Source organism: Castanea sativa, chromosome 2 (genome assembly GCF_040712315.1).
Source record: "Castanea sativa cultivar Marrone di Chiusa Pesio chromosome 2, ASM4071231v1".
Lineage (NCBI taxonomy): Eukaryota > Viridiplantae > Streptophyta > Magnoliopsida > Fagales > Fagaceae > Castanea > Castanea sativa.
Genome location: NC_134014.1, coordinates 46,451,977 through 46,478,880, shown reverse-complemented (window position 1 = coordinate 46,478,880; position 26,904 = coordinate 46,451,977). Strand labels below are relative to the sequence as shown.

The 26,904-nt window shown below is 33.3% G+C and overlaps 3 protein-coding genes across 3 annotated transcripts; all 3 read right to left on the bottom strand.

Moving 5' to 3' along the window:
- Positions 1–4,317, bottom strand: LOC142625421 (uncharacterized). The gene is made up of 8 exons (XM_075799083.1): positions 4,258–4,317; positions 3,892–4,033; positions 3,306–3,748; positions 3,079–3,217; positions 2,756–2,982; positions 1,671–2,654; positions 1,359–1,628; positions 1–657 (listed from the first exon to the last, which is right to left on the bottom strand). The coding sequence occupies exons 1-8, from the start codon at positions 4,315–4,317 to the stop codon at positions 1–3; spliced, it is 2,922 nt and encodes a 973-aa protein (XP_075655198.1).
- An 8,775-nt stretch (positions 4,318–13,092) lies between these two features.
- On the bottom strand, positions 13,093–15,202 carry LOC142626039 (pentatricopeptide repeat-containing protein At2g22410, mitochondrial-like). Its single transcript, XM_075799807.1, has one exon. It carries the CDS (start codon positions 15,123–15,125, stop codon positions 13,128–13,130), a length of 1,998 nt encoding a protein of 665 aa, XP_075655922.1. The 5' UTR covers positions 15,126–15,202; the 3' UTR covers positions 13,093–13,127.
- A 3,673-nt stretch (positions 15,203–18,875) lies between these two features.
- Positions 18,876–22,890, bottom strand: LOC142624032 (CASP-like protein ARALYDRAFT_485429). Its single transcript, XM_075797532.1, has 3 exons — positions 22,458–22,890; positions 19,363–19,495; positions 18,876–19,277 (listed from the first exon to the last, which is right to left on the bottom strand). Exons 1-3 carry the CDS (start codon positions 22,586–22,588, stop codon positions 19,086–19,088), a joined length of 456 nt encoding a protein of 151 aa, XP_075653647.1. The 5' UTR covers positions 22,589–22,890; the 3' UTR covers positions 18,876–19,085.
- Between the last annotated feature and the right edge of the window lie 4,014 nt (positions 22,891–26,904).

Genomic DNA, 26,904 nt, shown 5'->3' with positions numbered 1-26,904 from the left:
TCAAAACACCTTGCCCACAAGGTGAGGAAAGGCATTCTGAAGCTGATGTAGAGACTCCCAGCTAGCATCCTCAGGAGGGCAGCCCAACCATTGCACTAGAACTTCAGTAATCACTCTTGACCTTAGTGTTTTGGTTTGGGACTGCAGCACAGCAACAGGCTCATTGGCTACCTGACCATCCTCATCCACTAGAGGTAAAGTGGGCATGGAATGCTTCTTTGAGCCAAGCTTCATCTTTAGACATGAAACATGAAATACAGGGTGCAATCTAGACTCAGGTGGTAGAGCCAGCTTGTAAGACACATCCCCTACTTTCTGTAGAACCTGAAAAGGCCCAAAGAGCCTTGGGGACAATTTCCACTTCCCTTTATAAGCCAAGGTCTTCTGCCTATAGGGTTGCAACCTCAAGTAAACCCAATCACCCACATTGAAGGACCTCTCTTGCCTATGCTTATCTGCTTGAAACTTCATCCTTTCTTGTGCAGTAGCCAAATGTGACTTAAGGGTGATAAAAAATGCTTCTCTTTGACTCAAAAGAGAATCCAAGGCCTCCACACAGGTAGTGCCAGGAATATAACTTTGCAAAGTTGGAGGAGCAAAACCATATAATGCCTCAAAGGGAGTTAATTTCAGACTAGTGTGGAAATTTGGGTTAAACTAAAATTATGCCAGTGACAGCCACTCAGCCCATTTGTTTGGCCTATCAGCAGTGAAAGCCCTCAAATACTGTTCCAAACTCTTATTATCAATCTCAGTTTGGCCATTAGATTGAGGGTGATAAGCTGTAGACATGACCAATGTTGTACCTTGCAATCTAAACAATTCAGACTAGAAAAGGGAGGTGAAAGTGGCATCCCTATCACTAACCAAAGTAGCAGGCTGCCCATGCAATTTAAACACATAGTTCATATATAATGAAGCAACTTTAGCAACTGTATATGGGTGAGAAACAAGAATGAAATGGGCATATTTAGTCAATTTATCCACCACCACCAAGATCACCTAAAAACCCTGTGATTTAGGCAAAACTTCAATGAAATTCAGACTAACATCAGTCCAAGGAGTAATAGGAATCTCCAAAGGTTGAAGTAAACCAGCAGGGACAGAGGTTTCAAACTTAATTTGTTGACACACATCGCATTCCCTAACAAATTGCTTGATGGCTGACTTCATGCCCTACCAATAAAACTCTCTTTTGGCTTTCTTATAAGTCTTAAGAAACCCAGAATGGCCAGTAACAGGGCTGCTATGAACATGATGAAGAACCTGAGAAATTAGAAGGCATCCTGGTCCCAAGAAAAACCTACCCCTGTAGAAGATTAAGTCATTTTGCCAAGTAAACCCCTTGGGAGCAGTACCAACTGTATGGACTGAATCAATTGCTGCAAAGACTGATCTTGCACATAACTTTCCTTTAGAGTAGACAACCAGGTGGGGTCAGGAACAAAAAGAAGGAATAAGCAACTAGACTTCTGAGAATCAGATGGCTGCCCCAACTCAGAATTATCATCAGATCTTCTTGAAAGAGCATCAACCACTTTATTGTCCATCCCCTTCTTGTACTCCACAACAAAAGCATACCCTAAGAGCTTTGCAAGCCACTTTTGCTGAGTTGGTGTTGCAATTATCTACTCCAGCAAAAATTTAAGGCTTTGGTGATCAGTCTTCACCACAAAAGGCCTACCCAACAAATAGGGTCTCCACTTCTTGACAGCAGCAGCCAAAGCTAACAATTCACTTTCATAGGCAGACAAATGAAGATACTTACCTTTCAGAAGTTGGCTATGAAATGCTATAGGTCTATTATTCTGCATCAGCACAGCTCCCAACCCATATCCAGATGCATCACACTCAATGGTGAAGGGTTTGGTAAAGTCAAGAAGAGCTAAGACAGGTGGTTGGGCAACTGCTGCCTTGAGCTGATTGAAGGCAGTGAAAGCCTTATCAGTCCAGATAAACCCATCTTTTTTGAGTAAATCAGTCAAGGGTTGTGCTATGGCACCATACCCTCTAATGAACTTCCTATAATAGCCAGTGAGGCCTAAGAAACCCTTCAAGGCTTTCACAGTAGTAGGGATTGGCCATTGTTGCATAGCCATAGTCTTCTTAGGGTTAGCCCTGACTCCATCCCTAGATATTCTGTGGCCCAAATACTCCACCTCAACACATCCAAATACACACTTAGACATCTTAGCATACAACTGATGAGACAGAAGGATCTCCAAGACAGTCCTCAAGTGAGATAAATGATCAGTCAAACAAGAGCTGAAGACCAAGATATCATCAAAGAAGACTAAAACAAATTTCCTAAGATAGGGTTTGAAAATAGCATTCATAAGAGCTTGGAATGTAGAAGGAGCATTGGTTAAGCCAAAAGACATCAAAAGGAACTCATAATAACCTTCATGTGTACGAAAAGCTGTTTTAGGGATATCCTTAGGTTTCATACGGATTTGATGATACCCTGACCTCAAATCCAACTTAGAAAAGATTGTGGCACCAACAACTTCATCTAACAACTCATCAATTACAAGGATTGTGAATTTGTCCTTAATAGTAGCTTTATTCAAAGCCCTATAGTCAATGCATATCCTCCAGCTCCCATCAGCCTTTCTAACAAGTAAAACAGGTGAGGAAAAGGGGCTTTGACTTGGCTGAATGGAACCAACTTCCAATAATTCATGCACTATTTTCTCAATTTTAGCTTTTTGAAAGTAGGGGTATCTATAGGGTCTCTCACAGATAGGAGGGGTACCTTCTTGAAGGATGATTTGATGCTCATGTCCTCAGAATGGGGGCAGCTGGGATGGGACCTCAAACACCTTAGCAAACTGCTGTAACAGATCTGACAGAGCGCAGGTAGTGAGGGTTGACTAGGACCTAGAGTGTTGACAACCTTAATGTAAAGAACCAACCCTTTCTTGACTGAACTACCCAAGAGTTTGTCAGCATCTAGGAGAGTAGATCCTGATGAATGCAGTCCTTGCAAGAACACCATTTTACCCAAATAAGAGAATTTCATGGTTAATAACTTGAAGTCCTAACTGATTTCCCCCAAAGTGCTTAACCATTGGGTACCAAGAACCACTGCACAACCCCCCAAATGCAGGACATTAAGATCTACCACAAATTTATTCCCTTGTATAACCATAGGTACTCCATGACACACCCCCAAAGTCTTAACAATACTTCCATCAGCTACCTTAACCTCCAAAACCTGAGAAGTATCTAAATGCAAATGTAAAGTAGGCAATTCAGCAGCATCTAAAAAGTTGAGTGCTCCCAAAATCAATGAGAGACACTACCTCATGATTCAGAATCCTGCCCTTAACTCTCATTGTCTGAGATGCAATACTACCCACTAAAGCATATAGTGTGATTTCAGCAGGTAGGGTCACATCCTCCTGTATCACAGATTCTTGATGCTCCAACACCACTCCATCACCTTCTAACTCCACCAACTGCACTTCTGACTTATGGTCAACTCCCACATCCCAGCCTTCCAACAGAAACAACTTTGCTTCCTTCCATTTATGTCCCATTTGCCACTTCTCATCACAGTTGTAACAAAGACCTAATTTTCTTCTTTCCTCCAACTGAGTACTAGTTAGCCTTTGAAGTGGCAGTTTCACCTTATTATCGTTCCTATTTTCCAATTTAGGCAACCCCAATATAGAAGCTTTGCCATTATCCAACCCATTCTTGAAAGATTTCTTACTACTAACTAAGTAATCTTCCAGAATTTTAGCTAACACAAATGCTTCATTAAGTGATTTAGGCATTAATATTCTTATTGGTAACCGAATCTCATCTCTTAAACCACTTAAAAAACAACTCAGCTTATGAGACTCAGACAGACCCATAACTCTATTGGAAAGAATATCAAATTACCTTTATAGGAGATAACCGTTGTAGTTTGTTTGAGACAAGTGAGTGCTTCCATGGGGTCGTCATAGGCTGTGACACCAAAACGAGTCTGAAGAGCCTTCACAAATACCTCCCAGGTCGCAAATCCACCCACTTGTTCAGCATCCTGGAACCAAATCAGAGCTTCATCATCCAAATCAAAAGAGGCTATAATAACCTTTTAATGCTCAGGAGTGTTGTGATAGGCAAAATACTGATTTGCCTTGTAAACCCAACAAGTAGGATCCTTATCATGAAACCTAGGGAACTCCAATTTCAAGTTCTTGATAGAATTCTAAAGTAAAGATTCTGAATTTCCCCCATGATTGTTAACAAGAAGGGCACGAGAACCTGAATTTGGAACTTGTTGTCGCTTCTCCTCTGTTTCAACCATTCTTTGCATGAAGCCATTGATAACTTGCAACTGCTTCTGAATTTCTTGTAAAGCAAGCTCGTGATTTTCTGAAACCCTAGATAAAGTTGCAATTTTTGTTTTCTGAATTTTGTGAATTGGAGCGAGTTTCTATCATGGTGTGTGAAGGGATCGAATGCCCTGATACCAATGTTAGGATTAGGTTGATTTGGATGTTAGGGCTTGGCTGATTTAGGGATTGTTAGTAGGTTGCTTTGAGGGAACTTAGGCCTCCATAGAAGAATTGAGAGAAGAGAGAGAGAAAGAGAGAGAAACCAGTCAATGGTATCAACAATCTTGTTCAATGCTTTACATTCTATGTAATGTCTCTATATATCAATCTCATTCTAACTAACTAAGTCACTGTAACCAATCCCATTCTAACTAACTAACAACCCTGCTCTTAACTACTAGTTGACCTCTACAGTTATACAAATTGTAGTACATTATACAAGTTCAATTACCAACTAGTACAGATGCCTAACACATCATGTAATAATAAGAGAGAGAGAGAGAGGGGGGGGGGGGTAACAATCGGTAAGTGAAAATGGGGTTGAATGATAATCTAGTAATAACAACATTCATCACGATATATATCTCACGTATGTGATTCAAACCACACCTCTCTCTCATTTATTATCTATCTTTCAAAATAAAATGGTAAGTGAAAATAATCTACCCTTAGGATAGAGTTGATGAATTAGTCAAATTCGATTTTCAAAATCTCACAAATTTTCACCTTGAATTTGGTTACTATCGATAAGAGTTTCTATTACTATTTAATGGGTGTGAGTGGATCTTGACTCATTCTAATTTATGACTAATGATTAAGTTTAAATTTTGGTTTCTACTCTTTCTGGATAAAGGATACTAGTATTAATAATGCATTTAACCTTAAGAAGTTGGTCTAATAGTTTCATGGGCGGCTCCACTTGAAGCCTGGTGGTTCAAATGAACCCCCTGAAAATGACAATATATATATAAAACTTTTTTGTTTTGACCTCCTAAAATAAAATTTTGAACATCCTGACCTTAAATTTATTTTAAGCCGAGCAGGAAAACAAACATAATATGGTTCTCTTAACAATATCTTAGTCTTTTTAGACACGCACACACCAAAACCCAACAAAAAACCAATTTGATCTAAAATTTAGAAAAAAATAGTCCAATAACAAAAGTAGAAATTGTTAATCTTAAAGCTTAGAAAAAACACTTTTATATCTTAAAATTTTTGAAACAAATCCATCAAATGAGAGATCAGTGAATGAAAGTGTTTTTAAAATATGAAATCTCGTAGAAAACAATGGTAAAACTTCATGTATTTGGGCTTTTGTGTGTGTGTGTGTATATATATATATTGTGATGTCAATGTATTCAAGTTTTTTTTTATTATTTTAGATTTTGTATAATTTATGTTTCTTATTGACCCCTTTAGAAAATAATCCTGGGCCGCCATTGAATAGTTTCCAAACATAATTAGCTTCTTGAGAGTTTGGTTAAAAATTTATAGCCAACATCTTGGAACCATCTCCAAGATATTTCATTTTTATAATTACTTGATTTTTTTTTTCATAAACTTTTATAAATACTTGATATATGTCAAATATGGGAGGACTACACACATTCAGAGGATGGGAAAAATACTGAAAGGCTTTTGAGCACCCATGTTAACAACACATATGCTGATAGCTAGTGTCATACAATTCAACACAACACAAGTTTTTTGAGTTTGAAACTTCAGAGTAAAAAAGAAAAAAAAGTGTGTAATATACAAAAGGAATCTATGCATATATGGTCAATTCGACATGTATAAATTAATTTTGCAATATATTGAACTCGAATCAAGTTCAAATTTAATTTGATAATAATAGTTGTAAATTAGTACACAGATTTTTTTTTCTTTGGACAAAAACTTAGAGTGTCTCTTGGTGTAATATATTACGTTTTTCAATAAAATTCAAACACTTAATTGCATAAATCAATGAAATATAAATAATATTATCATTTTTAAGGTTGATTAAATCTAATGCACATGTTTTGTACATAAAATATTGTACCTAAGCTTTATCATTTTTCTCTACTCACTTATTTCTTTTAGGCTTCCCATATTTTTTTCAACTTCAAGAAGAAAGAATGATAAATAAATTAGCTAGTTACACGACACTATTATATATATATATATATATATATATATATATATATATATTACTCCACTTAATATGAGTTTTTAGATAGAAATAAGAATTAATTGAATAATATTAAACTTAACACCATAATTTTTCAAGGGTTTTTTTTTCTGCCTTTTTTGAGTTAAATATGATAGAATTTAAGACTTTAATTTCATAATAATTACTTTTTATTATCAAACTCACACACACATTGTTTTGTTTTTTGTTTTAGTGGTAAGATGACAATGACATACACCAAATGTTTCTCACGGATTTTTGTTGGTTTTACAATATTATATAATGTTTTTTTTTGGGTATAAATATTATACTGTTACTTACTATTAATTATTATACTGTACTTTCTTTCTTTTCCTATAAAAAAAGAAAGAGGCTTCTCAAAAAAAAAAAAAAAAAAAGAGAAAAAGAAATTATTATATTTTCTATAAAGTCATACTGCCTCGACAAATCCACCACTTTCTAAAACCATCGTATTACGTATAGACCATAATGGAAAAGCAGACATGCATCGTGCTGTTCATTATAATAAACTACTCTTGTTTACACAACAAAAAAGAAATTCCCGTTTGTGGTACCCGATGAGTTTACGAAATTCGAGGGTCCTCCATCACCAAAGGTGACGTTTACACCAGATGCATAAATTGAAAACGTGGAGTATAAAGAAGCAACCAAAAATCCTTGTCCATATACTTAATGCCAAACTGGAAAAGGGCAAAAAAAAAAAACAAAAAAAGAATTATGACCAGCAGAATGGTACAATACCCCTCTCCTGATCTACAGACGATCAAATATGGTGAAATCATGAACTGAGGTATGGTGAAATCATGGACTGAGGCCTTAGGGGCCGTTTGGAAGGAGGAAGAATAGAAGCGAATAGAGTAAAATTAATTAAAAATAAGTTAATTTTGAATTAAATTTAGTTTATTCTACTTTACTTCTCCTTCCTCCCATCAATTCAAACAAACTATTAAAGTTTAAATAGCTAAAGGGTGACAAAATATAGTACAATGGTGTGGTCTTGAAGAAAATGGAGGGTGTAAATATTTATCTTCAAACAGTAGCTATACATATAGTGGTGATGAATCATGAAAGGAAAGAGAGAGACGTGGCATTGTTGACGAGTACTGCATGGTGCTTCGCTGCAATGCATGAAAAAGTTAGGTTCTAAGAAATTAGAAACTAATATATTAGAATTTCAATATGTATATGTTGGCAAATTATGATCAAAACGTTTAGTTTATATTTAGGTTGCTCAAAGTGTGTATTTATGTAAAGTTAGAATCGAGTAATTGTAGAAAATTACTATTCAATTTCTGCAAGGCTTGATCGATTGAAAATTAGACTCGATCGATCTATTTTTCTGCAGAATTTTTCAACTCAGCCCAAGCCCATATGACGTGTAGAGTTTTATGTCTCATATAAATAGAAAAACCCTAGCTACATTTTGGAGTGTTGTTTATGCTGTATGTGTGAATCTCTTGTGAGATCTTGAGATGTTTGCCTTCATACATACTTAGAGTTATCAAGATCGAGATTGATGTCGAGAGCTTGGTGATCGTTTCAGTTGTTGCAAAAAAATTTAAAAAAAAAACAAGTGGTATACTTGTAGATACTGTGGATCTGAGAAAGAAGTAGTCTGTGGATTCAGAACTGTCACATGGTCGTGGTAGTAAGTTTTCTACTCGAGGTAGTAATAGGATGTTAGCGGTCTAAGTCGCTATTGTAAAACTTCAATTCTTTCATAGTGGATCTGTTTTACCTTGAGGATAGCTAGGTTAAATTTTTCCCAGATTTTTTATTGGTTTGGTTTTCCTGAGTTATCATATTGTGTGTTCTTTATATTTCCGCACTGCTTTACATAATATGATTTACGTGTATTAACTTAGATTTGAATAATTTACCTAAGTAATTACTTGGCTAAATAACTAGGTTAAACAATTATATTTTAAGGGAACTAAAAACGTACAGCCACGTATGTAAAAAAGCCTTTATATATGTGTGTGTGTGTGTGTGTGTGTGTATGTGTGGCTGAGAAGCGAAGGTGCTTGGAAATCTCAAAAAATCTCCCGACAATCCGACAAGAGCTGGCGTAATGTGATCTCTGAGTATGCTGGGTCGTAGAACCCCCAAACCTTGCATTGTCCATGTATTATTCTTGCCCCCATTTCTATTTTTGTATAAGAAATACCATTTCATGCTCTATGCTTTGCCTTCACTGCTCTCTCTTTCTCTCTTGTTGTACTTATTTTATTCATTCTTCTCTGTTTAGATTACAAGTCTTTGCACCATAGAATATATCATTTTTCTTTTGTTTTGGTCGTTTATTCTCTCCACAACATGTGCATGAGTAACTCGGTTGAGTCTGAGTTTTTAAAGATTTAACAAATTTGATCTGTCGACTCTCTTGCCTATAATGTGAGAGTCAATGCAAATATTTGACCGGGATATAATAAAACACTCTGATTTTGAGCTATATACATTAATTTATAGCAGGTGAAAGATAATGAAATCAGGAATATATATACAATTGAGGAAGAACATGCCATGTTATCATATGACTCTTAAACAGCGGTGTACCAGTTATATCTCATATGACATGGCCCAAGGATTAAGTAATGAATAAGCCTTTTAGTTTTTTAAAATTTTAATTACAAGAAAAGGGAATGGAGTCGTCCAACCTTAGCAAGTTATATAAACAATCTAAATGAGATATTCGTTCTCAAATAAATCTAAATGAGATATTGATGCATCCTTACCTTTAAGCCATCCATAACCATAGAGGGTCAAATATAGGAAAGGGGAAAGGTCGACAAAACCCATTATTTGGTGATTGACAAAATTATTCACGTATCTATTTATTTACATGATCTATTTATTTAGTGAATTATATGATTTGTTAAAATAATAAATAAATAAATATATAATGTCTAGTGAATTACGTGATTTGTTAATAATATATATATATATATATATAGAGGATTAAGAGACACTACTTAAAAGGTTAGAGGAGATCTCATCGAACCATTTTAGAGGAAAATTTTGTTCAAAATTGTTTATTCAACATTGTTTACAATATTTTTCTTGTCCCAATCATTCAAATCAAACCCTAAAAGCTTACTCTTTGCCTTTGGAAGTTGTTTATTCCTTCATATTAATATATGTCACCTAACAAGACAAGACCAACCCCAGTCCTTTCCTTGAAGCTTCTTCACCTCTACTCTCTTCCCACCCAACTCTAAGCACTCGTGCATGTAGTAGATGCAATCGTGATCTTAAAAAAAAAAAAAAAGGCTTTGCACGTAAACTTTTATTTTGGGGGATTCTCTCTCTCTCTCTCACTCTCTCACTTTTTTTTTTTACAAAAGCTGTAAAGCATCTCTTTAATGGATACATATAAATACTATTTCCTATCTTTTGCGGATTCCCCCTCCCCGCACCTGTTTTTTTTCGTGGGCTTCTCACCTCCTTCCTATGTTTCCTTTTTCCTTTTTTTTTAATATAATAATTTAATTTATTGACACATATAGGCAATCTGTGTATGTGTGCCAGACCATAAAAAAAATATATATATCGTGATACAAATTTTTTTACTACTTTTTGTATATAAATGTTGAGTAACCTGTTTTAATATTGCTAAAAAAATATCAACTTTGATTCAAAAAGAAAATTTGCTCAAAGGAAATTATGTGTATGCATGTATAGTGCTTGTGCATGTGATTTTTTTCCCCCTAAAATAAGATTCTATTTCTATCAGTGATTCAGTGTACTGTAAATAGTACTGGGAAAGAAATCTGTGTAATGCTTTTGCAGTTTTAGTCTCATCCATACTTTTCTATTTTATTTCAGTGGACGATGCTGTTTAACCAAATTTAAAATTTAAAAAAAAAAAAAAAGCTTTCAAAAAGAAAAGAATAAGAGGAAAAAAAATCTAAAAGAAAGAGATGTTATGAAGCCGTGGAAGTTTCGTACATGAAAGCCTTTATCTTAAAAGTGCATTATAATATTGAAGGATTTGATGTTTATTGGCTAAATCAATTGGATTGGGAAGCCTCATTATTGGCAACTCAAACAATAAACCCCACCAACCGGATTCACAAAATTACGTAGGTTATAGAGTATTAGACAAACCTTGAAGAGAATCTGATCTAAGATAATTCTAATAGATTTGCAATTGTACAAAATCTTTCATGTTGGACAATATAAAATATAAATTCGTTTTGGTATCTTCAATTGTTCGTTGCATCGTGCACATTTATATAGGCATTTAGTCCTGTCTGACTTTGGTACCGATTTAAAAAAAAAAAACATAAAAATCTCTACAAAACTATTTTTTTGAGCTAATAAACAATTTTAAAAAAAAAAAATATATGTTTGGATAGATTATCGGAAATCATTTTTAGAAGACAATAACCTCAAAATTTGTTTGAAATAAAATACTCCAAAATTGATTTAAAAATATTTATAATACTCTAAAAACGTTTCTTTACTCTACCCACTAAATTTGTCAATTCAGTTCTAAATTTTTAATCGCTATTCTTATCCATTGGAATGAGGTATTTCAATACCAATCTATTCCAACATACCATTATAAACACTAAAAATGTGAGTATTAACTTCAATGTTTTCTTTGGGAATTTCAAGACACATAATCCCAAACTTTATTCATCCAAATCATGACAAACATCACTTACATAAGAATTAATCAAGAGAAATTCAATGAGAAAACAAAAGTGGGTGAGAAATTTTACATAAGAAGATTGATTTTTTGAAGTTGGAGGCTTAATTTTAATTAGTGAGGGGGGAAAAAAGTTTTTGAGGAAATAATAAGTTGCATATATAGGGCATACCATGAGCCAATTTTGATTTCGTCATATATTTATTTATTTATTTTTAAGATCCCAAGTCCCAAATTCAGGAATTTAGTTGAAGGCTTTGTCAACCTTCATTTTTAAGTGTTCTGGACTAGGATGCACAAACACGGGTATAGATACAGACATACAGGGTATAATACGGCGACACGAACAATTTTTGAATAATTATAACATATCATGATATGGTAGATTGAACATCGTTACGACACAGATACAACACAAGTACGGTACTCCAAATGAAGTGTTCGTGTATCTTAGGTTCTAGATACCATGATTGGAAAGCTTACGCTATCAACTCTCCACTTATTCCAGTTTTTTTGCAATTTGGACCAATTATTAAAATTTATTTCAGATGGTGTTTGGGTGGTTCAAATTTTGGAATGTTTCATATATATGATTTCTTTTCATTTTGCACGATCGATTTCTGTCAAACCAAAAAAAATCTAGTTAAGCTGTTTGAATTAGATTGTTTAGGAATATGTGTTGTTTCTTAAAGTAGCCACTTTCTGGATCAACTATGCATGGTTTGCAACAATTAACTTTGCATGCAAAGTCAGTATATCAAGCTGATTTCTGGCACCAAAATTGAATTTTCCAACAAATTTTCTTTTATGGGCTTGGTTCGTGACTTCCTAATCTCAATTTGTCTCAAACAAGGTACCATCTGAAAACATTCTAGTGCCAATTTTGTTAATAATACTAAGTTTGAAGCTTAACTCTTCATGGTTTCGCCCACATTCATACTTTTTGTATTTTCGTGAAGTATTTAAACAATTCCTTCATTTACAACCCTGTCATGACCCATGTATGTCACACTCGCGCCTTTACAATCTGGGCCTTGATATCTTTAACGGCCAGTGGAGGTTTATGGTTCTTTGGGATTAATGGTGTGGGGATTATGTGAAAGATATAAGCCTTAGAGGATGTAGGTGGGTTGTTGGAACTTGGAAATAACAACTATGGAGAATATGGACTCTTTCTATGCTGTAGTCTTGAAAGGCAGGGAATTCATTCTCTCCCAAATGATGTTTTGCTGCTTCCACTCGTTCATCTATCTCACTGAATCTGTTTTTTGTCCAGTGGTTCCTTTGAGATTAATAGTTAGCTCTCTTTATATGTCAAGAGCCAATAAGAGTTATCAGGTTCTTATAGCTTGGAGGAAACAACCACAGAGATCAATGGCATTTTGAAAATATGCTGTTTTTCCACCTTTGATTACCGGATACTATGATACTTGTTGCCTTTTAGTACAATTTGGCCAATTTTATAAATAGACTTACCAGTTAGCACACACTGAAACCTTATGACCATGTTCCTTCAACTTAGAGTTAACAAGTACCACGAAAATCTCCAAATTAAACCTATGTTAATGGAATTTTTTATTATTGAGTATTGACCAATTGAATGACAGGAAAATGTATACTTCATGACGAAAGACATCAACTTCTCTGTAATTCCTTAAGCAGCCTTCCAAATAATCATCAGCTAATGACCTGACTGGGTTAACTCAATATAGAAATCTGCAATGCAAAAGACAAATCAAAGTACTCTCTTGTTCAAACATATACTGTGGTGTTCTTACGTGAGTACCTAGTTAGAAGAACGGTCCTTGTGACATTTTAACAATTAATATAGAGAGAGAGAGAGAGAGAGAGAGAGAGAGAGAGAGAGAGAGAGAGAGAGCGAGAGTCTTATAGTTTGAATTTACTTTCTCATAACTTACTGATACAACAAAAAAATTTGGGCACAACACTAGATTTCCTCTACATCCAAATATGCACTTGAAAGGTTGCGTGAATATCCTAAAGACTTCAAATGATCTGTTAATTGATCAAGTATGGAGTACATACTACTTGAAATTTCATGTCTCTTGTCATCAACCAAAAATTCATTAACACAGCCATCAATTTCAATAAAGCTAATTGCTCTACACTTTTTGATCCCATGGTAATTCATTAGTTTCCTTATCTTCTTCACATCTTCCCATCTTTCAGCTTCAGAGTATATGTTTGAGAGAAGCACATACAGGCCCGAACTATTTGGCTCCATCTCCAGCAATTGCTTTAGGATTTGCTTCCCAACCTCTATATTGCCATAGGTCCTACAAGCACCAAGCAAGGCACCCCAGACCACAACATCAGGCTTCATTGGCATTCCTCCTATCAGCCAAATTGCTTCTTTTAAGAGCCCTCCTCGCCCAAGAAGATCAACCATGCAAGCATAGTGCTCAATTTCGCGTGAAAGCCCATAGACAGAACTCATTTTGTCAAAGTAAAATCTCCCTAAGTCAACAAGACCACTGTGACTACAAGCAGAAAGCAATCCTGTGAAAGTGATCACATCAGGCCAAACTCCACAGGCTTGCATGTTTTCAAAGAGATCAATAGCTTCTAAGCCACATCCATGCAGTGCCAGTGCCCCAATCATAACATTCCAGGACACTAGATTCTGTTCTGGCATCTTGTAAAAGATATCCATGGCAATTCTAAGGGCACCACATTTTGCATACATGTCTATAAGGGAGTTAAATAGAGAAACACTAGGTATTAAATTGTTACTGCCCATGTAATCATGGATTTCCATTCCCATGACTAGATCACCAATTTGGCTACAGGCTGAAAGAACGCTAACTAAGGTAGCCTCATCAGGCACCACACTCAAATCACACATCTTGCGGAACAGGTCAAAAGCTTCTGTGCAACTACCTTCACGGACATAAGCTGAAATCATTGAATTCCAAGAAACCACGTTTTTCATTGGCATGCTATCAAAAATTTGCTGAGCGGATTCAGTTAGCCCATGTTTAGCATAGGCATTAACCATGGAAGTCCATGAGACCACATTTTTATCAAGCATTTGATCAAAGACCATTTTGGCCGAATGCAAATGCCCGCATTTGGCATACATATCCAGAAGAGTATTTCTCACAATTAAATCAACCTTAATTCCTGTAATCTCAATATAAAGATGCACACATCTTCCCATCTCCAAATCACCACTTTGTGAACAAACTGAAAGCAAACTAACAAAGGTGAACTCATCAGGCTCCACTCCTAATTCTCTCATCTCCCGAAACAATAAAAAAGCTTCCTCACAACAACCCGTTTTAGAATACCCACCAATCATCAAATTCCACGAGACCAAAGTCCTATCCAAAATTTCATCAAACAATTGCCGTGCGCATTGACTCGACCCACAAACAACATATACATTTATAAGGGCATTTTGCACACAAACTTGATACCCAATCCCTAGTTTAATGGCCTGACCATGAACAATCACAGCTTCCCAATATGCCAATTTGCGAGCGCAAGCCTTCAGAAGAAAAGGAAAAGTAAACTCGTTTGGTGAAAGGCCCGAACCAATCATCTTGCGGTATAGCAAAATTGCCTTTATTGGGTCATCACCATTTGAGTAACCCCTTATCAAACTGTTGTACATAAACTTATTTGGTTCAGGCATTTTGTCAAACACAAGGCGGGCATATTCAATATCGCCTGTGTCTGCAAGGGCACAGAAAGAAACTAGTTTTCCGAGCGTGAGGTTTTCGTTGCTTAAGCCATGGAGGATGATTTGGGCATGGAGTAGCTTGAGTTCTCTCATGGAAGAGCATTTCTCTAGGAGTTGATGGAGGTTTTGGTGTGTGGGGGACTTGAATTTGTGGGTGAAAGTAGTGGATAGTGTGTGGAAATAGAAGAGGGAATTCTTAAGGCGGGAACCAACGGTCCAATATTTGAGAGTAAAGAACATTATAGTTGGGCATTAGGTAATTTGGGTTTGAACTTATAGAAAGGAATGGCAAGGGTAACCGTTTTTTGAAATTTGAAGTGGGATGTGGAAAACTACGCCGTTTTGGTGAAATGTCTGTTTGACTTGCTGACCTTTTTATGTGATGGGTTAGACAGAGGAAATATTTGGATTTTGTTTGGAAAAATGGTGGTACGACAATAAAGTTTACAATTTAGGCCACTTACAGTAAACTTATCTGTGATATGACCCGTTTATACATTGCTTACCTATGATTTAAAATTTAATACTTTGTCCATTTGTGTTTAACTCTATTTAGTCTCTGTTACTTACCTCCCTTAAAATCAAGGGTAAAAATGTATTTTCTCTTCTCTTTTATGTTTCTCTTTTTCAAAAACAAAAAATAACATCAAAAGCACAAACAAATAAGATCAAAATGTGCTATTTCAAAACCCAAGAATATGCATCTTTTTTAACATGGCTTTGAAGGGGTTAGACCCCACTTCATTATCACTTGCCCAAGTGTGGCTTCAATAATTCATTTAGTCTCACTTTTTAGATACCCTTTTGTATTTCTGTTTTGAAATATAAAAATGGGGTCTTTGTTGTGTTGGTTGTTTGTTGAGAAAGTGCAAGAAAATTGGAGTTTTGAGTTTGTGTTCTATGTGTTTGATAATTTGTCTGTGTTTTAGGAACTGATAGTTAGATTGAAATCTTATTAATTTTTAAGATTATGCATCTTAATAGGTTTGTTTTTGGGTGCTCTCATATATACTTCCCATGTACTTAGATTGTGCCCCTTTGTGATATAAATCAATTTCTTACTTAAGAAAAAGAAAAGAAAAATTCAGTGAAGTAAAATGTTTTCATCAACCACATCATGGATGTAATTTCTTGTTAATTGCTAATTATTTCATTGTAGAAATCGTTGAGAATAGAAGTCAATGTAGACAATAGAGCAAAAACTGCAAAAGCATATTTCTCTTGGTTGGTAGATTCAAGTACTTCATTAGAGGATCCTGGGTTAGCTTTGCTGGCTTCAATTTATCATTTATAGTCTAAGGAACTGTGTAGGGGCTAATAACCACCATCTACATGAAAGGAATCTAACTTGTTTCTAATAAAACTTATACCACTTATCGGGAAAAAAAAAAGGCTTCTAACTTATTTGTCACTAAAAGTGCAGTGAGAAGTTTTGAAATTAGGGGGTTAATATATTGTTTGATCTTTTTTGTTTGTGTTTTTTATGTTATTTTTTGTTTTTGGAGGAGAAAGGCATAAAAGGGAAGAGAAAATACATTTTTACCTTTAATTTTAATGGAGGTGAATAATGGAGACTAAACAGAGTTGAACACAGGTGGGCAAAGTATTAAGTTTTAAACCACGGGTAGGCAAGGTGCAAATGAACCAAATCACGTGTAAGTTTACTGTAATTTGCTTTTACAATTTTTGTGAGTTGTAAGTAGTGGAAAAAAAAAAGTAGTGAATTTATATGGGTCCACACTTCTACTACTCAGGCACTCATAACTCACCATTGTGATAAAATTTGTGTAAATAATTGTGGTCTTAGCATTCTTCCTTTTTATCAACACATAGTACATGAAAAGTATGGTTTTGGAGAGGATTGGCTTATATCATTTCATTTCCCACTAAAAATAATTAAATAAAGCACAAGATATCTCTTTGGAAGAGATTCTTGAACTATAATAATAAGTTATGCTAATTGTATGGTTAGGGTCCGTTTAAAAACAATTTATTTAGTTAAAACTGAAAATTTTTTGCTAAAAATACTATAGACAAAGTTAAAAGTTTGTTGAAATAGTACAATAAGACTCATAAATAATAACAAAAAGTGCAATGAGACTCATGAATAGTAGCAAAAATAAGCTAACTAGTAAAAGAAGTTGCCCAATATAAACTATCTCAACCACAACCTTAGAGTCCATTTAGGAACAGCTTATTTAGTTGAACTGAAAACTTTTTGCTGAAAATACCGTAGATAAAGCTAAAAAGTAGCTGAAATAGTACAATGGGATCTATGAATAGTACAAAAAAATGTAATAGGACCCATGAATAGTGGCAAAAATAAGTTGAATAGTAGCAAAAATAAGCTAAATAGTAAATAAAACTAGCTTTTTAAGCCAATGCTAAACACAAGTTTATGGTCTGTTTGAGATCCGCTTATTTTGCTGAAACTGAAAACTTTTTGCTGAAAGTACTATAGATAAAAGTAAAAGTTAGCTGAAATAGTATAGTGAGACTCATGAATAATACCACAAAGTGCAACGAGACCCATGAATAGTAGCAAAAATAAGCTGAATAGTAAAATAAATTGACAAAAATAATCTTTGCCAAATGGATAGTATCCATTTGGGAACAGCTTATTTAAATGAAATTAAAATTTGCTAAAATTACTGTAGATAACGGTAAAAATTAGATTAATAGTATAGTGAGACCCATGAATAATACCAAAAATAAGCTGAAATTGCAAATAAGCTGAAATTTTCAGTTTGTCCTAAACGGGCACTTAGTATTACTTTCTTGTTCTCACAAATAATTATGGATGTCTCATGGATTCTCAAATAAAAATAAAAATAAACTATGGATGTCTCATGAACATCTCGTCTAGTTTCTAATTTGCTGGAAATAATTAAGAATATATTGAATGGAAAAAATGATTTCTTTCAATTTTTTTTTTTCTGGGTATAATAGATTAACATCTTATCTTTTGTGAGACACCGCAAAGTTCGTCACAATTAAAGATATTCTCCACGTTTTAGCAGTTTTCCTTCCATTTACCAAAATACTTAATCAGCTTGAGATTTTTTTTAACCAAATAGAATGATGACAATAATAGTAAAAAGCTCTTGGGGGGAAAAAAAAATCTTTCCAGTATTCTGTTCCCTAAGCTCCTTGTATAAAAGTAAAGAAAATGTATGAATCAAAAGTTACAGCCTCTGATACTATAAAAACCCAAAGGCTATTAAAAATCGTATAAAAACTCAGGCCTCTTCCTTTTGAAGGGATAGAATGGGATTGGTTTCGGGTTATGAAAGCCCAGTTTTTAAAAGCAACCAAAAGTGTCATGATGAACACTTGAGATTATTTCAAGAAGAATTTGAATAAAGCATGATAGGATTTTTTTTTTTATAAAATTTATGGATGGATATAATCTTTATTAATATATGGATTTGAATTTGATAAGTGGAAAATAATAGTCAAAATCCATAACATTGCAAGTGTTTTTTATTAGAATAAAATAAAAATCCTCAAAACTCAAATGTTATCAATTTTTATTAAATTTAGATCAAGTAATTTATATTTGTAACTGTTCACAAGATTCTTTATTAAATTTTCTAATCCAAATGCAGCCATAAATAATCTATTAGATATTAATTCAATCGAAGTTATATTTTGAAATTTAATAGAATGTAGTAACATATTTAACAAATTCTTCGAAACATCCAGGTGGGCAGCATTGACTATAGTGCAGGCCAGGAAAGGAACAATTCCTATATTTTCTCATCACAGTTCCACTCCCCGGCATCAATGCTTTCTGAAAATATAAATTTCTAGCCAATGTTGCCATCGCATGTAGATAATGACCCATAGGGATGGGGTTTCAGGTTTAAGTCTTAGAAAAACTAAAGCAAAACAAAAAATCAAAAAATTAAAAAAATTAAAAATTAAATTGCTTCACATCTTTTCCCATTATTCTAAATTCTAAATAAAATTACAAATGGAAAAGCAGGGTCATTGAAACAAAAGAGCTTTAAACTCTTTATGGCTTAAGAATGATCAAATTCAGATTGATCCAATTGTAGCATATTTGATATTTCTGTAAATGTGAGGCACTATCACTGCACAAAATTAGACTTTGGCTATCATTCCTTATTTATTTATTTATTTTTTATCAACATTTACCCTTTTCATTTCCATAAATGGCAACAGCCAGCCAGAAATTTACAAAGAAGGAAGAAGCCAAAGATTGAAGAGAGATGAAGCCAATGAAAGGAACCAAGAAAAGAAAGCCATTGCGGCAGAAAACTGATATCTACTACATGGCTTTGCAGTGCAGTAACCTTCGGCAGCAAGCAGGACATTTGTGACACTAGCTGTTGAGGATGCTGCAGCTAGTAGGAGAAATGATAAAACCTACAATATAACAAAACATTATATTCCTTCTTTAAGCAGTGAAAAGGATGATATCATAAAGTTCATAATTGAAAACTGCACATACCGAATCTCCTACAATGATGACCAACAATATTTTGGGTTGACGAGGTAAACATTTTATGAAGACAGAGTATGCATCCACCACTATCAGTGTAAGGCTCCATGGAATTACCAAACCCATGACTGTCACCAAATAGCTGTGAAATCAACATGAGCAATGACAAGGTTAAAGAGATGAACTTGAAATTCCCTGGATTAATACATCACTTTTTCTACAGCACACTGCTGGATATTCAAAGCTACATAGACATAATATATTCCATAACATCCCATGAATAATAAAAAATGGCATTATGTAATACTTGCAGTTAATGGATAAGATAATAAATTGAATTGGTAAATCAACTGACACAGAAATCTAGCTTGCTGTTGACAGAAGGCATTTGATTGTTTTTTGCTCTGAACTGAAGTCTAGATGTCTATGACTATCTAGATTGTGACTGCTGCTATTTTGCTAACAAAGGCTATGGTCATCAGTTATGTATATAACTATATATATTACAGTTTTCCAAGAAGTACCTTAGCATGCATATTATTATAAAAATAAAATAAAAAATAAAAAATTCAGGGCTTTGATTCTAACTTAAGAATGTTGAGGACATATCTACTCTATAATAGACCATTTAGTTGATATGGACCTTCCATTATCATGAAAACTAACATACAAGTTATAGTCACTGTACACAGCGCCTGATGGACACAACTTTGTTCTCAACTGTTTCAAGTATGAATTCCACTCCAGTGGGAATTTATTGTAAATCAGATTCTAACATCTCAAACATCACAAGATAAGATTGCAATAACAAAAACAGCAATCAGGATATACAATATTCTCATAAAGTGGAGAAGGGTCTATGAGAAACTACATACAAATTCTACCTCAATTCAGAGGCATATTGAAACCAAACGCAAAGCCTCCCAATGTACGACACATTAAGCAGTCATCAGAAGGGATATGTACCGAATTACCTAGTTCTTAATTCCATAATTCTAACACATGCATGCATAATTGTGATACATCCAGAGGACACAAGGATAGAATACTTTCAGTCTAGAAGATACATTAAAAGTTAAAAGATCAAATGGGAACTTACCACCTCAAAACCAATTTGAACTCTATACCATAGCCAATTTGGCTCCTGTCACCACAGTTGTATCCAGAAACCACACCATGATGATGCCATTAAAACAACTTAGGCCTAAAGAGTTAACCCCCCTCCCCCCCCCCCCCCCAACCCAAATAAAAAAAAAAACTATGACATTCTTTCTCTTTAATTCAAATAAAGCTTAGGGATAGCACCAAGTGATAACAAAAGAATCACACAATACTAGTCGTCATCAGTTTGAATGACCTCCCAAGAAACATTTCATGTGCCTTCAAGAATCCATTCTTTGCGAAAATACTCACATCTGCAATAAAGAATGACCTCCAATGTGGCTGGTATTGATCCAAAATAAACTTGGTCAAATTCATTTCCCTTCCTTGGTATAATATTTTACCTCATAAAAGGCATCCTTATCATCCGGGTACTTGTTTATTTTTCTTTGTCTGGAGTTAAATGAAAAAGAAAATGCTTCTTAATTGGCAATTCTTACATTCATTTATTTATTTATTGGTAAATTTTCAGTGTTCACAGATAAAACTCTAACATCCCTGCATCTCTATGACAAAGTAGAGTAATACTATTTTTGATTGAATGCGCTCCTCTTAGAATACTTCATATTGTAACCAAATTGTCATTAGATTCCAGCACATACTCAAGAATGAAAACCTTTTGCCTTCTTTCTCTTCATACCAACACTCTCAGATGGGTGGAAAATGTTGTTAAAATTTAAATACTCCAAACCTTACCTATGTTTGGATGGAGGGAGATGGGGGCAGAGTAGAGAATACGCCGTGGGTTTTTTTCAACCATGTTGATTGATCTTCTTTGACTAGGAAAATGTGAGTAGTAGGAAGGGTTTTTACTTTTTATGCCAAACACTTCAAAAATATAGAGAAAACTACCTGAATAAACACTGAATTGCTTAACTTCAATTAGTCCTCACTAAGCCCTGCTGCATAATTCATTGCTAGAAATAAAAAATTTAACACTGGTTTTTTATTTTAGGCAATCCTTTTATGAATCGATATATTTCATGGCAAGTAAATATCAGAGAGTACACAAAATAGACTAAAAATTACTCAAATACACGGTTGAGTGCAGACAGTTCACAAGCGTTCTGTAAACTCAAGTGCTATTTCAATAACAACCCTTGAAGTGTGTGGAGTGGGAATCAACTCTTTTCCAACCATTCATTCATTTGAGTTCAGACCATTGATCCTAGGAATTCCTATCACGAATAAGTCTTCAACTTATAATTTTCAATCAAACCATATAACTGAATATATATTATATACAGATATTCAATAAACCATATAACTTGAATATATATTATATAGACCCCTGGAAATTCTTCTAACTCACCGCTATACTTCTTGACTTTATAATCTAATTACTTAAATTCACTGAATACGAGCCAGCATCCACGAGATATCCAACAAAAAGGCAAGTAATCTAAAAGCAATATCCCAAACCTTCTCTCTTAAAATCTTATAAATTCCAGAAAGTCTTTAAATTGATGCAATTTCTATCAATTCATTCACAGCCAATGAGCATGTCTTCTATGTCCAACCAAGTGAGAACCCAAAAAGCCTGCGCTTAGAAAATTTCCCATAACTAAACCCAACAGCCACGGTTGACTTCTTATATTTTAAACCAATTAAACTGCATAATAAACAATAGTTTATCACAGAGACAATAAAATTTCCAGGTAGTAGGGGGCTGTTTGGCACTGCTCATTAAACAACATATTTCAGTGTTTAAACAACAATAACACTTCTCACTCGTGTAACACTCAAACCCATATTTTCACAACATTAAAAACTGAACACTAATACTGCCAACGCCTAGGTATCCATGACATAATAAAACACAACAATTGGGATCAAAATTGAAACTTTGAACAGAAAAAGAGATGGGTATTGGAGAATAAGACAAAACCCACAAAAGGGTAGGACTAAAACAAAAAAAAAAATTAGAAGGGAATTGAGAATACCAGAAAGAAGTGTAGGTGAAGAACGCAACGTCCAAGCACATGAAGAAAATAGAGGCCAAAGAGAAGATAGTCTGACCAAACCGCAAAGCCAAGCTGGCACTAGTGCCAAATGACCCTGGCAGCTCGTCCATGCTATTGCTTGAGAAGTCCAACTCACCATAGTCAATTCCATATATCAGAGGTTTTAGCCATGAGAAACAGGAATTCTTATATACCCAGAAAAGGAATGACAAAGTCAAGGACGATAGAATAAATTAGACAATTGATAACTATTTAAGGTAGTTGAGGAAGAGAAGGACATTCTAACATACAAGGTAAGTTGATGTGTAATTGTTGTGAATGTTATGGCAAATTGGCAAAGGAGTTGTGAGAAAAGAAAAGAAGGAAAGGAACTACGTAATGACTACGCGGCTTTGCATCTTTCTCCTCGTCCGCCAGGGCGTTGCCTTTGATTATATTTTATTATTTGTGTGTTTCTTTCTTTTCTTTTCTTAATCTTTTGACGGTTTTTTATTTTATTTTATTATTTGATAGTCAAAATCAATCATAATATATATATATATATATATATATATATATCATATAATAAATATATAGTAAATGTTTGGTGGGTTCGATGTTGCGGTTGAGTTGTATGGCTGCAACAAATTGCATTAATTTTTAGATAAAAACGACCGTCTATTTGTTTTTATCAATTTTTTAAAATAAAATAATGAGATTAAATTTTAACAAAACATGCCACTTACATTATAGTATTTTAACCAAACACTGCCAACTACATTAATAAAAAGTAAAATTTTAAAAAGAGATTAAATTTAGTTGGTTGGTGCCATATAACTACAAATCTCCTATAATTGTATCTATCTAAATGTTATCAACAAAGTCTAAAAAACCTCATAAAAAAAAAAAAAAAACAAAGTCTAAAAAAATAGGTTAGAATTAAGATAAATGAGATTTAAAAAAAATAACGTAAATAATAAATTCTAGTATTGTGTACCAGTAAACATAATGAAGAGATGGGAAAAAAAAAAAACGTTTGTACAAAAGGAAAGATTAAAAAAAATTAAAAAAGATAGAATTAAATTGATATTGTGTATCTTTTTGTTCACTTAATTTTTTTTTTTTTTTTTTTGGGATAAACATGCATGTGCCATTGTTTTTCAAATAACTAGTCGTTGACCAGTGCAATACAAGGAATAGTTAAATAAAAATTAAAAGTATTTATTTTACTTAAAGGTCTATGACTTCACTTAAAAAAAAACTATATAACTTGAAAGGAAGAATAATCCAAAAAAAAAAACTATTTAAAATATAATATAGAAATGAAAAGCCGTGTTGAAATTGTAACAAATAATTCCTAAAAAAAATTTCAAGAAAAAATTCCTAAAAAACAATTTATAATATAATATAGGGTTGTGGAATCAAATTGGTTAGGATTATGGATTCCTAATCAAATTTGGTTATATAATTTTTTTTTTTTTTTTAAGGATGAATATGTTGGTAGAGTCCATTTGATATAAATTTAAATCCCATTGAAATTAAAAATGATATTTATTTGTTGAGTCTCATTTGATAAAATTATAGAGTTTAAATCCTATTGAAATTATCATTTCTAATCAACGTTAATATAAAATAAATGAAAAAATGAAGAAAGAATTTATTTCATCAACGTTAATATGATAGAATTTTTTTTTTATTTAAATGTCATCAACGTAGAAATTATCAAATTAATGGAAATATATTCCGTTTTTTGGGATAGATTTATATTAATGGAGTTATCATATAGTTTGTTAGGATTATCTTAAAATTCCCTAATTAAGTGATAATTTAGGTCTCCTTTTAAGCATAGTGTTTGTATGGCACCAAACAACTAAATTTATTTTTTTAAAAGAAATTTAATAAATTTTCTGAAATTTGGTGCCATAAAATTGAAAGAATTAAATCAAATTAAAAAATATAAATAAAAAATACTAATGTGGAAAATTGTGGAGAGGCCAACGAAAGTATTTGATTTTCACCTAAACTCCTTTTTGTTTATATCAACTTCTTCACAACTGAGAATTCTCACTATATATATACCATGTTTTTTGGTGTATTATTCTTTATAAAAACAACAATTTATTTGTTCTTACTAGTTTTTTTGGATAAAATAATTAAAAGAGATTAAATTTTCCCATAACAAAAGATTAAATTTTAACAAAACATGCAACTTACATTAAAGTGTTTTAACAAAACATTTAACCTACATTCAACAAAAAGTAAAATTTTAAAAAGAGATTTAATTTAGTTGGTTGGTGACATATAACTACAACATACAATTGTGTCTATCTATATAGACAATTGTGTCTATCTAAATATTATCAACAAGCCTAAAAAAATAGGATAGAGCTAAAAAAATAAGAGATTAAACAAATAACGTAAATAATAAATACTATTGTGTATCATCAATAAAACATAACGAAGGGATAAAAAAAACGTATGTACAAATAGATAGGTTTAAAAAATAATTAAAAAAGCAAATACGATTGATATATATTTTTATTTTTTTTGAGAAAGAAATAAGATAGAATTAAATGCTATTGTGTATCAACCTAAGTTTTTGTTCTTTTTTTAGACTAAGTATTTTTTTGGGGGATAAACATGATATGCCATCATTTTCCTAATAATAAAGTAACAAAGAAAGTATTTGGTTTTCATCTAAACTCCTTTTTGTTCATATCAACTTCTTCACAACTTAAAATTCTCTATATATATATGGTTTTTTGGTGTATTATTCTTTATAAAAACAACAGTTTATTTGTTCTTATTAATTTCTTTAGATAAAATAATAATAAAAGGAGATTTTTTTTTATACAAAAAATAAAAAGAGATTAAATTTTAACAAAACATGCAACCTGCATTTAAAAAAAAAAAAAACCAAAAATTTTAAGAAAAGATTAAATTTAGTTAGTTGGTACCATACAACTACAAAGTCTATCTAAATATTATCAACAAAATCTAAAATATATATATATATATATATATATAATTAACAAATAACGTAAATACTAAATACTATTGTGTATCTACAAAACATAAGGAAGAGATGGAAAAAAAAAAAAACTTATTGTGCATCAAAGTATTTTTGTAGACTCTAGCAATGTCTTTGATAGAACCAGAGTTTATTAAGATGATGGATGTGAGGGGTGGAAGAATTCTTACCAGGGCCTAAGGCCCAAATGTCTGGAATATCCTGTGGAGTGGAATGGGCCAAATCTACCTGCTTCAGATAAGGCCCAATAGCTTAGAAGATCCCGTGGAATAGAAAAGGGTTCGGTCCATTTATTTAGAGAGCAAAGGGAATCCTTGCGGATCATCCCCACGAAATTGATGATATACTACATCTAGCAAATTCTTATCTGAGGTAATGAATATGGATGGTCCACGGTATTCTCAGACATGACCTCAGGAAACCCTCTAGACAGATAAGGGTGGCAGAGATCTTTACCTCCGCATTAATAAGGAGAACTCTACCTAACCTCTACCGCATTAAATAGGTATGAGAAAACCTGAACAATAAAAACATCCCCAAAAGTCCTATTTCAAGTTAAGAAAGGAGGGAACCCAATAAAGAAGGGAGAAAATATCCCTGAGAGTTCGGTTGGAAATAGGACAGCTGGGAGGATAAGGACAAAGAATATGTCTATATAAGAAGGGGGACTAGCAAATGGAAAAGGGGTCGAAGAAAAATAGAGAGAGAGAGAGAGAGAGTAGAAAATCTTGTCTATCAAAGTTTGGTACCACGGGAAAAGTGGTTTTCCAATGTAATGATGTTTCAATACGAATATTAGTCTCATATAATAGATCAGTTGTTTGAGTTTCCCATTGTAGAGTCTTCCCCTCTATATTTTTCATAAATAAATTGTGTTTGTCAATTATCACCACCCCCTGTTTAGTTCTTTGGCTTTTTTCTTTAAGTGGTCTTTTTTTACGGTCACAATGGAATTTGATTTTCTGATATAAGGTATTAACATGGAAGTATTGTGTGTGGGATAGGCTTTGTTCACTAATTTGTAAAACACTATTGTGAAATGTTGGTATTTGAGCGTGTAAAAAAAAAGGGTTTACACCATGTTTTTATTGAATTTAAAATCCTAATTTAAAAAAAAAAATTTGTGTCAACTCTTGTAGTTAAGACCTCCAACTATTGCCTTAATAAGATCTTCTTGTAATGTATCAATTAGCCAAAAGCCTGGTAATTTAAGTGGTACTTTTTGGTGCTTCTAACGAGAAAATCTATCACACATCTGATACATGTAATATCACCTCATTTCTGACAAAAGTATTTGGAATTCAATTTTTATTTATTATTTTTGAAAAAAAGGAAATATAAAAGAGATATTTGTCACTTTTACATAGGGGTGGCAATTCGTGTTCGCGTGTCGGGTTCGTGTCGTGTCAAGTCATG